At 53.2% G+C, this 13173-nt stretch overlaps 1 protein-coding gene across 3 annotated transcripts in view; it reads right to left on the bottom strand.

Annotated features, from left to right (window-relative positions):
- Positions 1–13173, bottom strand: part of Mprip (myosin phosphatase Rho interacting protein) — a 135481-nt gene that overhangs the window by 7920 nt on the left and 114388 nt on the right. For 2 of the 3 annotated variants that reach the window (XM_071603161.1, XM_071603160.1), the window contains exons 16-19: positions 4099–4246; positions 3128–3245; positions 1902–2061; positions 382–501 (exon numbers count right to left, since the gene is read on the bottom strand). In XM_071603161.1, coding sequence (XP_071459262.1) covers positions 382–501; positions 1902–2061; positions 3128–3245; positions 4099–4246 — 546 coding nt within the window. Of the gene's footprint in view, positions 1–381; positions 502–1901; positions 2062–3127; positions 3246–4098; positions 4247–8318; positions 12138–13173 lie in introns of all 3 variants that reach the window. The other variant, XM_071603162.1, reaches the window with a different exon arrangement.

Below are 13173 nucleotides of genomic sequence, written 5' to 3'. Positions count from 1 at the left end.
TATGTGGCCAGTGTTTGTGGTGAGATAGAGAGAGGGTGGGGCTGGAGGCAGGTGGAGGGAAGGTGGGGTTGAACATCCCCCCAGCCTCTCAAGGTGGCCCTGGCTCCTGCCTGTGAACCCCAGGCTGCCTGGCAGCTAACTGCTCCCTTGCCATCTTGCAGTGACTTTGGATCTTCCCATGTCCTTTAAGTTTTTTTTTAATTTCTTGGGGGCATGGCTGGGGATGGAAGCTACAGCCTTACACAAGCGCTCTCCCACTGAGTCATATCTTCATCCCCCTTTCCAAGTCTATCCCTCCAACGTCGAAGGGCCACACCTTGCTTCCTCTGGGGCTCCTCTGCAGCAAGGCTGAACAGGGCAGGACCTGGTTCTTGACAGTACCTCTAGCTCATAGGCATCCTTGCCCTGCGTGAGGGGCGACCCTGAGGCCTCTCCACCACCGTCCCCGGTCAGTAGTGTCCGTAACCGTGTGATTTCTGCAGCCAGGCGGTTATTCAGTTCCTGGGGGACAACAACACAACACATTCCACAGAGCTGCCTGGGGGCCAAATTGCACATCATGACCTGGAAAAGTCATTTCTCACCAACAATACGAGAGACCCAAGTATCGGGGTCACGAGTAATGTGCATGTGCATCATTGTGTCTGGGGTTCAGCATCTGAGGCTCCACACCTGTGATGTTCAGTCCTCTAAAAGCTGTGTGTGGGGGTTGAATGTAGAATGTTGGTATTGGTAGGGGACTGGTTCCAAGACCCTCACAGATACCCAGGTGCATGGCTGCTGAAGCCTTTTACACAAAGTAGCAGCATTTGCATATGACTTATGCACCTTCTCCTGCACACTTTATTTATTTTTTAAAAATACTTATTCATAAGTTTTAGGTAGACAAAATATCTTTATTTTACATTTATGTGGTGCTGAGGGTCAAACCCAGTGCCTTGTTCATGCTAGGCGAGCATTTTACTGCTGAGCCACAGCCACAGTCCCTCCTATATGCTTCAAACTAGATCACTTATGATACGCAATACAAAGTAAATGCAATGCACACAGCTGTACTGTGTTGTTTAGGGGATAATGATAAGGAAAAAAATGTGTACACATTCAGTGTGGATCCAACTCTTGACCCAAATATTTCCCACCATATTGGTTGCATCCATGGATGCAAATTGAGATATGGAGGGCTATTTGTATCTGTAGACTTGTGTGAGGATTCCATAAACCTTAACACCTCTCTTTATTAATAAAGTATCTGCTTGTTTCGTGGTTTATCCCACGTGAGCTCCTGCAGGATGTGGCTCTTCTGCCTCCCTGCCACTGCCATGTTTAGATGAGCAACTAAATGTCCAGTCCTGTGTGGCCTGAGCATTAGGCTGTGTGATGCGGGCAGGGAGGTCATGCAGGGCGGGCTGGCAGAGGGCAGTGTCCCATGTGCCACAGAGGAGCTTCCACTGACTCAAAGTCACTAACTTGTACCCTTTGGCTAGCCAGGATTTAAATGTACCTCCAATTCCTAAGCAGCAGCAAATTTTAAGGGAATATTCTGACAAAAATAAACACAAGAATCCTAACCCTGGTAATTTAAGTTTTACTCCCCAAGGAACAGGGCATCTGACTCTCAGGGATGAGTCCTGGGCCCTGCCTGGCAATGAACGAGAGGTTCAGAGAAACCACTCGGCTTTTGGTCTCAGGAAGAGAGATTCTGAACTCCAACAACTGGTCTGAGCAGACAAGCTTGCTCTGGCCATATGCAGTGAGTTTCTGGCAACATGATGAGAACTACCAAGTGGCCGTCACTGGGTGGCCTGCAGGTGTGGATGGCCACACCATGGCTCAGAGACCCTCAGGACCACCTTCAGGGTGAGTTCTGGTCCCAGCTCAGCCTCACCTGACTTCAGGCTCACCTGGTTGTGGGCGTTGAGCTCCTGGTTCTCACGCTGGCACTGCCGCAGGGCCTGCCGCTCGGCCTCTAGTGCCTGGGCCAGGTGGGCATTCTCCAGGCACTTCTGCGAGTACTGCTCCGAGAGGACCTCTAGCTCCCGCTGCACCGACTGCAGCTCCTCCCTGGGGAGAGGGGCGCTCAGCACTCCACCCTTGATCCAGGACCCAGGCCCAGGCCCCTTCCCACACCCAAGGGTCAACTAGACACCACAGCAGTACAGCAAAGGGCAGGCATAACCCACTCCGTGTCCTTCCTGGTCCTCCCCCACAGCCCAGGAGTTACAAAATGACACTTCTAGGGACAGAATTCAGTCACCAACGGCAACGTGGATGTCGGGTTTCTAAGAGAACTCGGGCGGGCAGCTCTCCTGATGAGGAGCTGTTTTCAGTGAGCCTACTTCTGCCATCCCCGGAAGACCCAGTGGGTGTGCGAGATGCAGAGAGCCAGCCCTTTGGTAGTTCTCGGCCACCTGGATCCACAAGGGCCAACTTCCTACTGGTGGAACCAAGGAGGGGTCACCCAGGCCTTGGCACCTGTTAGCTCAGCCCAGCCAGGTGAGCATGGCTACTCTATGGGATGTCACCTAAGCTGCTGTGGCCTTGGCTCTGCTGCACTGACTGTTCCTGAGGCAGGGTCCTGGCCTTGGACATGTCCTGGAGACCTTGGCACAGTCTAAGCAATAAACAGACCCCCAAGGCCAACCCAAGGGTCCCAGCTGTGTCAATTCTACAGAGGGGGGAAAAAATCAACAGGGACTGCTCTGGAGTCTTCTCCCCATCCCCCACTTATGGAAAGGGAATCAACGCACACAAAGAGACCACAGAGACTGTGGTGACTTCAGCTACCTACAGCCATGGAGTACCAGGCACCAAGCATCAGCCAGGCTCCCCGTTTCTTATGAGGTGATGGAGCCACTGATGGAGAATAAATTGTGGGGTGGCCTCTACACCCGTCTGGACAAGCTGTTTCAGAACTTCATCAGTTGCACCTCTTTCTTCAGATTTTAGTGATCAGTTTTTGTTTTAGTACAGGAAGCCTCAGGTGGGCTGTGCCCCACCCCTGGAGAGGAAGGTGGTCTGGGGTGCCTGACACCATGGCTTCTCCTAGGACCAACTCTCAAGCTCTCACAGAGACCCAGGAAGGCAGTGGGCCTCCCCCAGGGGCCCTGCCTGGGGCTGGGTGACTCACAGGTACTGTCGCCTCAGGGCTTCGATGTCCGAGTTGATGCTGCTGATTTGAGACCGCTGGCTCTTTTCTAGCTCGCGTTCCATCTCCTCCCGGTGGGCATTCTTCATGGCTTCAATGGCTGTGGGTGAGGACATGGCCCTCAGCACCAAGAGGCTGGGGCTGCACATCCAGCAATGCCACTCCCCACTGTACCATTCCTTCCCCGGGGGCTCGGTAGGTCAGGACAGTGTGACATGTGAACACCACTGACACTGCATCCATCAGGAACACATGCTCCGACAGGCTGCCTCCCACCAGCAGTTCTCTGAGGGGGAACTCCCTGCCAACTCCTGCCACAGGGGATGCGAGGAGGCTGACAGGAGGATTCCAGACTCAAGGCCAGCCTCAGCAATTTAGCAAGGCCCTGTTTCAAAATAAAAAGGGCTGGGGACATGGTTCAGTGGTAGTGCACTCTGGGGGCTCAATTCCCAGGACCGCCAACACCACAACACCAAACTGATCAAACATGGATGTTAAATTGGAGTACGAGTTTATAAAAACACACAGCTTTTCCAGAACTTTCTTCCTTGCCACTACATGATGAGTTACGGTAAATTCTTATTGATCACGAGGAGGGAAGGCAACACCGCACAGACGGGATGGGCTTGCTCAGGGTGGTGACGGTGTTGCCAGAGAGAAGCTGCACATCTCTCCCCTCTGGTGTTTAGGTTGATGTGGCCAGAGGGTCCTCATGCTGATGGTATCTGTGGCAGGGGCTAGACAGGAAGGCCCAGTTCCCCTGGGGAGCCAGCTGTGCTGCAGCACTGGCTCTCAAAGGACTCCTCAAACCAGCCCCTGCCTCAGATAAAGAACACCTCTTCTCAAAATAGAGCTTCAATCCCATCAGAATGCTCAGCAAGGGTGGTGGTGACTGAGTTGCAGGCCCAGCCCAGGAGGTGGGTCAGACGCTGCTCTTGGTGCCCCAGCCCCACCTGAGATGGTGGCGGCGGTCTCCTCAGCCAGGAGGCGGTCTTTCTCTTCCCTCAGCTTCTCCAGCTCCCTCTGGTGCTGCCTCTGCAGATCTTCAATCTTCTTCTGGTGTGTTTCCTCCATTGCAGCAAAGCCCCGCTCACATGTGGCCTGCAGAATGCAAAAGGGGCTTATCGATTTCTCTATTTGCCTGCACTATTGTCCTGTATGATAAATGGACAGCAACCCTGCCCTGTCCAGGCCCAGTGATAACTCGCATCCAGTGCACATCCCAAGGGGCTCTGAGGGGGGCAGGCTCCTGGGGTGGTGTGGGGATCTCCATGGTCTTCCTCAGGCCACCAGGCAGCTGAGGGTGTTTACAGCCTACACTCGCCATCTATTTTCTGGAACTGCTCTGAATCCCATTTCTTGGTGGGACTTTGGTATTTTGGGTGAGAGGAGGGTGTGAAGGGGGTTTAAATGGGGCCTGTGCACACCACTGTGAGGGAGAACGGACAGGAGGGAGGTCGGAACACACTTGCTGGCTGCAGCTGGTGTGGAGTGACAGGCACACACTTCGTGCTCTCACAGGCAGGTGACAGCTTGAGGGAGCCGAGGCTATCTTGGGGTGGGGCATAGCCTGGCTTGGGGGGGGGCTCTATTCCCTGCTGGTTGGTGGTACACAGGGCCCATTTCTGGGAGCTTGGGGGGAGGGCTGTCCCTGACACTAGCCAGATTGTGACCTCAAACTGTTGTTTAACTTCTCAGATGTCCACTGAAGGAGTCAGAATGGACTACAGGATCCCCTTCCTGCTAGCCTGTGCCTTCCTCTTGTCTTTCTCTTTTGAAGGAAAATATGAGCTCTCAACTTCAACAAGACACGTAACAGGGACAGCCTCATTATAACCTGGCAGGCCAGGGGTGTGCCACAGGAAGAGACCAAACTATCCCACTCAGCCAGAGGAGGCCCATACCTGACCTATCAGAGCTGTGCTCACGTGAGCCCCACGACTGTGAGTGGCTAGAGCGTGCAGCTACTTTGAGCACGCAAGTGTACGTTGTGTCTAAACTCCTTACAAGATCCACTTCAGGGCAGGGATCAGGTCTTTTGCTATTTTTTAAAAATATATATATATATTTTTTGTTGTAGACAGACATGATACCTTTATCTTTATGTGGTGCTGAGGATCAAACCCAGTGCCTCACCCATGCTAGGCAAGTGCTCTACCGCTGAGCCCCAGCCCAGCCCTGCTGTCTTTTGAATGCTGGAGGAATGTGGCCACACTGCTTTCCAAGTACAACTAAGAGGGGAGGCCTTCCCCACTTGAAGCTTTAATCCAGTATCTACTCTTTCTGCCTGTGGATTCAAGAAAGGATATCAAGAGCCAAACCATCATGCTTCAGTACCTTTCCCTAAGATCTCCAATCAGCGAGCCCTTCTCATTCAGGATTTTAAGTTCCTGGTCAGAGCCTGCACTTCACGGCCACAGATCTGCTCTCCATTAAGGGGGCATCCCCTCCCCCAGCAGCTCAACCCTGAAGTCATCTGTCTCCTGGGCCTCCTCTCCTCCTGGTGCCTGAACACCACAGGACAGCTGTGGAAACCCTGGGGCCCAGCTTGGTCTGACGGGAGCCTCCCAGGGTCAGGCTCCTGGCTCCGCGCCATGTGCTTGGTTTAGTCACAACTTCTCAGGTATAGTATCTCTATCACTTGGACTAGAGCATTCCCAATTCTGGATTTTATTTTAGATTTTGGAATATTTGCATATATAAGATATCTTGGAGGTGGGGCCCAAGTCTAAACATGAAATTCACTTAAGTTTCACAGGGCCCAAAGGTAATTTTGCACAATATTTTTAGAGTATTTCTGTTTTGACTGTGACCTATTACATGAGGTCAGGTGTGACATTTTCTACTAGTCATGCTGGTGTTCAAAAAGCTTCAAATTTCCAGATTGAGGATATTTACCCTGCAGTAAGTGACAGAAAACTGTTCTTATTCTTTGCCTCTGTGTGATGACCTAGCTCCTACCAAAGAAGGGAAGTCAGGAGCAAGCACCTTCTCAGGGAGCCACGATGCTGCTCTCAGTCCAGGTTCCCTGCTCCCAGGGTCCTGCACATGCCAGGCAAATTCTGTCACTTTCTTATGGCTTATTTTGAGTGTTTTGGAACATATGAAGTTAAGGGTCAAAACATTTCTAACAGAAATACTGAGGTATCTTTAAAGACCCAGCTGCTTCTTTATTAAACACATATGTTAAAAAAAAAAAAAAAAGAATTAATCCACGGCTGAGGACGTAGTTCAGTGGTAAACACTTGCCTAGCATACATGGGCCCTGGGTTTAATCCTGAATGTGTGTGTGGGGGTCACAGGGGGGGGAAGGGGGGAAGATCTATAAACAATTTTAATTTTTAAGTCAGTCTTCCCTGGGATCAAGAACAATTTCTCAATGACTATGATACACAGTTGTACAGGTGGTAGGGACACTGACCCTAGGGCCAGCACCCCTAGTCTGTCAGATCCAGGGAGAAATCTGCATAAAGTAACTCAAGAGGTTGTCTGGTTATAAACTCTGCATGTGTCTAAGGGTCAAGGAGAATACCATACGTGGGCTGGAAGCGCTTGGGCACAGGACGGGGCTGGGGATGTGGCTCAGTGGTTGAGTGCTCCTGAGTTCGATCTCCAGTACCCCTCACCAGAAGTGAACTGGGGTCAAGACCAAGGTCTGTGCCATTTTCTTCTCTTTCTTTTCCTTTTTAGTTTTTGTTTTGTGGTCTCAGAGATTGAACCAGGGTCCTGCACATGCCAGGCATACGCTCTACCGCTGAGCTACACCCCTAATTCTTTTTGAGATAGGGTCTTGCTAAGTAGCCCAGGCTGGCCTTGAACTTAGAATCCTACAGACTCAGCCTTCCCAGTAGTTGGAATTATAGGCATGTACCACCGTGCCTGGCAGTGCCACTTACTTTTAAAGGCACACCCAGACCTAGCTGATGCTGCGCTCAGTGAAGTAACCAGAGGGTCACTGCATATGCAACTGGGGAAAACGGCCACTAAAATGTTCTCACAGTTCATGATGGTGGTTAAAGGCTTGGACTGAGCAGGGAACCTGGACTGAGAACAGCATCGTGGTTGCCTGACAAGTGCTTGCTCCTGACTCCCCTTCTTGTCTTTGGTAGGGGCTAGGTCATCACACAGAGGCAAAGAATAAGAACACTTTCCTGTCACTTTCAGCACTAGAGTAAGGTACTGGGAAGCAGTCACCATGTTCTGCCAAGAAGTAGCTGTTGGCTGGCAGGAGCAACTGCCTGTGAAAGGACAGGGGGATCAGTGTTGGCTATGCCTGAAGGGCCGAGGCATGCGTCATACATACCTTTCAGAGGAAGAGGGAAATGAGGGCACAGTTACTGGGGCAAAGTTGAGTCTAAAGGATGTCAAGAACCTCTAGGATGATGCCCAGGCAGCTATGTGCATATTGCAGTGAGGTCACAAAGTGGGGGTGGCCAGAGCATTTGGACTGCTCCACTGGCCCGGACTGAGACACCACGTCTGTGGGCCAGGGCCTACAAGGCAGTGCCAAACAGGTGGGTGTAGAGGTCAGTCTCTTTTGCAGCTACTGGGGAAGGGAACAGGAGCTGCCTGAAACTGTGGTCCAGAGAAAAGCCTTTCTTAGACAAGTGCCTACCCAGTGCTGGTACTTACAAGTAGCTGGGACAGAAAAGGGACCCTTGGGGCTGGGGATATAGCTCAGTTGATAGGATGCTTGCCTTGTATGCACAAGGCTCTGGGGTTCGATCCCCAGCACCAAAAAACAAAACGAACACAAAAAGAAAAGAGACCCTTGACACTTGAAAATAGTCCTATATGGGAAAATCCAACTCCTAGGACAGTCAGGAAAAACGTGACTGCACTTGAAGAGTATAAGGCAGTCCTCGGGCAGATGCCTCAGCCTTGGATTCTGTGAGGGTGGAATGAGGTGGTGGGGCTGCCCTGGGAGCATGGACTGCACTCTCTTCTCCACAGGGACCCTGCCTTCTTTCCACTAGTCCTCCTTCTGGGTGGGTGATGCTCAGACCCTACCATGACCAATGAATAGAGGGATAGCAGAACAGCATCTGATTCTGGCCATACGGCAGCCAAGAATGGAGAAATATCACCCAGCTCTGAGAGCCCCGGCAGCCCCTGAAGCCCCCCTCCCTGCATCTGCAAGTAGAATCAATTTAGCAAATTAAGTGCTGAAGACCTTGAGATTCTCAAAGTCCCGCTGGTATTTCTCCCGCAGTGTGGCTGCATCGCCCTCCAGCTCCTTGTGGCCCAGCTCTTCGCGCATTACATCCATCTGGGCCTCCAGTTCCTGGATGCGCTCCCGCAGCCCTGTCATGGAGTCAGCTTCTCCTTGGGCTGCCTGTGGGGCAGCCCCAGACTCTGGCCGCCATCGGGGAGAGGGGGCTGGCAGGGCTTCAGGGCGCTGTTGCTGGCAGAGGCTGAGGGTCTCCTGCAGGCGCAGCAGGCTCCGTGAGTAATGCTCCTGCAAGGCCCTTAGCTCTTCCTCGTGGATGGCCTGCAGCTCCTTGATCTTCAGCTGGAATCTGTCCTCCAGTGTCTGCATCTGCTGCACATGCTGCCGCTCCATGTCCTGTTTGTCTCTGACGGAGGCGTCCAGCTGGCTTAGGACCCGGCTGCGCTCGGCCTGCAGTGTGTTCTCAGTGCGGTTCAGCTGCTCTACCACACACCTGATCTCCTCCTCATATCTGCCCTGCAGGGCAAACATGCTCTCACTGTGCTTGCTCTCTGCTTCTTCCAAACACCTCTGCTGATGGTCCAGCTGGCTCACCTTGGCCTTGAGCTCGGCATTTTCCCTTTCTATGAGAGCAATCACCTCCAGATACTCGCTTTTTTGCTTGCGGAGGAGCTCCTCGTACTCCTCCCGCAGGGCCCCAACCACTTGTGCCTGTTCCTGGCAGGAGGTCTCCCTGGTTCGCCAGGACTCCTTGTAAAATCGAAGTTCCTTTTCATACTCTAACCGGAGTTTGCAGGCCGCATAGCACACCTGAGCCTGAATGATTGCATCCTGAACCAGTAAGGATGAATACTGACCAAGGCCTCCCAAACAAGCACTGTAGGAGAGAGTCTGAGATGTCTGCAGAAGTTTCCGACAACCCCTTAATGACTCAGCAGGGGGTAGGGCTGGCAAAGCAGCAGCGATCTCCTTTAGGATGCTGGCTTTCTCTCTCAGCTGCTGGGCAAGCTCTTCCTGAATAGCAACAAGGGCCCCAGGGCTCTGATGGGACACATGCAAGGGTTCCTGGGAGCTGTCTGTGTCTGGACTCAGAACTTCTCCTAACAGTCTCAGGTCCCAGGATGTCTGCACACTGTCCACACTGCCCTCTGGACGCCCGAGGGCTTCTGAAACCTGCTGCATCACTCTCTCAAAATCTGGGGTTCCATAAGCTCCCAGAATTTCCCCCAACACACATTTGTGCTGCTGCAGGGCAGTCTGCGTCCCCCGCAGGGTCTCTTGGACACTCTGCAGCCTACGGTGGAATGACTCCCTCACCAATTGTGTGGCAAAGCTGAGCTCTGCCCGGACCCATGTGGCATCGGCCAGGCTTTGGGGGACATGCTGCTGCCCATCTCCTGATGAGCTGGTTGCCTCTCCTCCCAGTGTCCCAAGGCGTTTACTCAGGGACTCGACCTGGCTCCAGAACTCGCCATCCACCAGCACCTTCCTGGCCCAGGCCTCTGCTGGGGCCTCAGCAGAGATGGCACAACTTTCTCCCTCCAGCAAGCGCTCTTCTGACCACGCAACCTCATGGAGAAGGCGAGACACGTCTGAGGTCGTGCTCTTCAGTGAGTCTGCTATTTGGCTGATCAGGGCTGCCTCCAGGGCCATCTGGTCAGAAAGCAGCTTTGCCTGCTCCTGCTCACTCAGCACGTGCTGGCGCAGAGGCGCTGCCACCCCGCTCTCCACGGAGCACCCCTCCTCCTGCCCAGCCTGGGCCCCACCACCTGTGGGGGCTGGCCAGGACTGCAGGGCCTGGATGGCACTCATAAGTGTGCTCTCCACACTGGCCAGGGAGGCTGCATGTGCCTCCCGCTCATCCTCCTGGCCAGCGTGGGGCAGGGACCTTAGTTGTTGGCGGCAGTTTTCCAAGCATGTCAGGGCCTGACTATTTTTTGCCTGGAAGTCCCCTAGCTCCCCAACATGGCTCTCAATACTCATGGCCCTCTCTTGTCTCTCCTGCTCCAGCTGGGAGGCCAGGGCGCCGACCTGCAGCAGGCTGGTGCGAAGCTGCTCGCGGAGCTGTGCCTCGGTGCCGGCCCACTGGTGGTGCAGTGCGAGGAGCGCCTCCTGGCTCTGGCCCTGCTGGCTTTCTAGCCTCACGGTCACTTCCTTAAGCTTCTCCTCTGTGACGTACAGCTTGGTCTCCAGGGAGTGGATTATGGAGAGGTATGTCTCGGAGTCTCCGGCCACAGGCAGCGTGTTAGGGGTGACCTCCGAGGACATGCTCTCCTCTGAGGGTGACCGGTCCTGGCTGGTGTCTGATGACGTGCTGCTGGTCCAGGTCTTCTCAGACCCCTCGGGGTGGATGTATCTTTGGCACTGGATTGTGGAGAACCGAATTCTTTGCCTTTTAACACCAGGTGCTCCCTGGTCGGGTTTGGCTGTGCTCTGTGGATGCCCCTCCCTGTCAGGAGCGTCCAAGGACTTCAGGGGCATTGCACTCTCTTCCCTGCTGGGGTTGCCATCCCCACATTCTTCCCCCAGCCCTGCTCCTGAGTCTTCATCTTCCAACCGCATGTGGGGTAAGCCTGGAGGTGCCCCAGCAGTTGGGAGCTGTTGGCCCGAGAGTAAACCCCGGTCCTCTGTTTCTTCTGGGGTGCTCTGTGGCTCTTCCAATTCCTTTGGAGGCTCATCTGCAAATTTCCTTAAAATCTCTTCTTTTGCCTGCAGCTTAATTTCTGTTTCCTCTAAACTGCTCCCCAAGGCCACCATTTTAACCAAAGCCTCATTGAGATCCTGCTCTTTCTTTTCCAGAACTCTCTCATGTGCTTCCTTGATGTGCTTCAGTTCCTCCTCCTTCTCTCTCAGCAGAGTGCGCATGCTCTGCAGCTGGCCAGAGACCCTACGGTGTGAGTGCTCCAGGTTTTGGTAGTCAGCTTCTCTTCCTCTCAGTTTCTCCCGAAGCTCAGCCACATCCCCATCGGATGTGGCCACACGCTCCATCAGCTCTTGGAACCGCTGCCTGATGAGGTCCCGCTCATCACGGAGGCTCTGCACATGCTCAGCAAGCTGGCGGATGCTGGCCTCCCGGGCCTCCAGCTGCTCTTCCAGCTGGTGCACTTGCTCACTGCCCTCACACTTGGCACTAAGTTTCTCTTTCTGGAGGGCCTCCACCTGCTGCGCATGGTCCTGCAGCTGGTCCTCATAGGCGCTGGCCTTGTCCTCCACCTCCTTCAGGTTCTGCAGCAGTGCCTGCTTCTCCTCCTCGCAGCTCTCCAGCAGCAGCGCGTAGTTCCTCTGCAGCTTCTCCTCCATCAGCCGCTGGGCCTGCTCGCTGGCACCCAGTTGCTGGCTGAGGTCAGCAATGCGCTCCTGTAGCCTCTGTACCTCCTTCTGCCGGTCCCGCTGTAGGGCCTGCTGCATCTCCAGGTCCCGCAGCTCCTGAGTCTTCTCTAGCAGCAGGGCCTCTGCGCTCTTGAGCTTTTGCTCGCTGGCCCTCAGCTGGCCGCTCAGCGCGGCCTCACTGTGCTGCCGCTCCTCCAGCTGCTCACGGACCCTGCCCTGCTCCAGCTTCAGCTCGCCTTTGAGCTTGGCCAGTGCCTGCTCTTTGATGGCCAGCTCGGCGGCGGCGTTGCTGAGCCTCGCCTGCAGGCTCCTGATCTCGGCCTCGTGGTGCCGGATCGCATCCTTGGCCTCCCCATAGCTACGTTTCAGGGTCTGTATCTGCTGCGTGATCAGCTCCTGCCGCTGGCACTGGGCTTCCAGCTCACTTTGGAGGTCTTGGTTGACTCTATGGAGCCTCTGCCAGGCACCCGATGGGGAGGTGGCCACTTCAGTCTTAAAAAAATCGATTAAATACTGGTTAGTAACACTCGGGCCTCCCCGTTCTGAGTGTCACACCTCTGGCCAAGATCAACCACAGAAAAGTTCCTTGGTGGGTTTGCCTTTTATCCTTTGTACAACTTTTTTTTTTTTTTTTCCCATTTAAAAAACTCCAACGAATTATCTTAATTATTATGATTATTTTTTGCTAAGTTGTTTCCAGGTAACAGAAAACATGGACAATAACATCAAAATACAGCTCTAACCAAACAGCTTCTAGGAGAAATAAACCAAACAAAACTGAGTAATGGAACACACTGAGAAGCAAAACAGACTGAAGGACGAGAGGACGGCGGGAAGCGGGACAGGGGAGCACAGCGCCTGCATCTGTTTTGCAAAACAAAAGATACACAGTTCTAGACCACAAATCCTAAACAAGCGCAGGACGCAAGGTGCAGGTAAGTGATGTCACTTCCTTCCAAGACAGGGAGAGAAGGAAGGAAGGTAACCACTCGGGAGATGTCAGTGAGGTGACATCTGGAACACTGTCCTTTGGAAAGCGTAGCCAGGCCTCCACAGTAACAGGAAGAACTAATCTCTACCTGTAAGAAGACAAAACGAGGGGGAACGCAAACCATGGAGTAAAATGTATAATCAACAAAAACAAACCTTTGTGGAGTTCAAAATAAGAGAGTGAAACATGCAAAAAAAAAAAAAAAAAAACCACAAAAGAAAGAAAACTCCCCCAGGTGAAAGGCATGCAGAATGGACAGAACTAATATAATGCAAGAGAAAAAAAACATGAAAAAGAGTGAGGAGAGTCCCGCCTAGAATCTGGCCTGCTCAGGTTCCCTCCTGGTCTACTGGTGGGGAAGCCACAGATGTGACACTCAGTTATGTTAAGTTCCAGTTAAACTCACACTCAACGTCATACCATGCAAGCTCCTCCCACCAGTTAGTGCAGCACCCTCCCAGCATCACACCTCTTGATGCTCAGGCCCAAGGCTCCTGCCTTTCCAAAGCTCAGGGTGGTGCAGAGTCCCCCATTGTT

This window comes from Marmota flaviventris, chromosome 17 (genome assembly GCF_047511675.1).
Source record: "Marmota flaviventris isolate mMarFla1 chromosome 17, mMarFla1.hap1, whole genome shotgun sequence".
Lineage (NCBI taxonomy): Eukaryota > Metazoa > Chordata > Mammalia > Rodentia > Sciuridae > Marmota > Marmota flaviventris.
The sequence above is the reverse complement of the archived record's forward strand: the minus strand, read 5'-3'. Positions and strand labels throughout refer to the sequence as shown.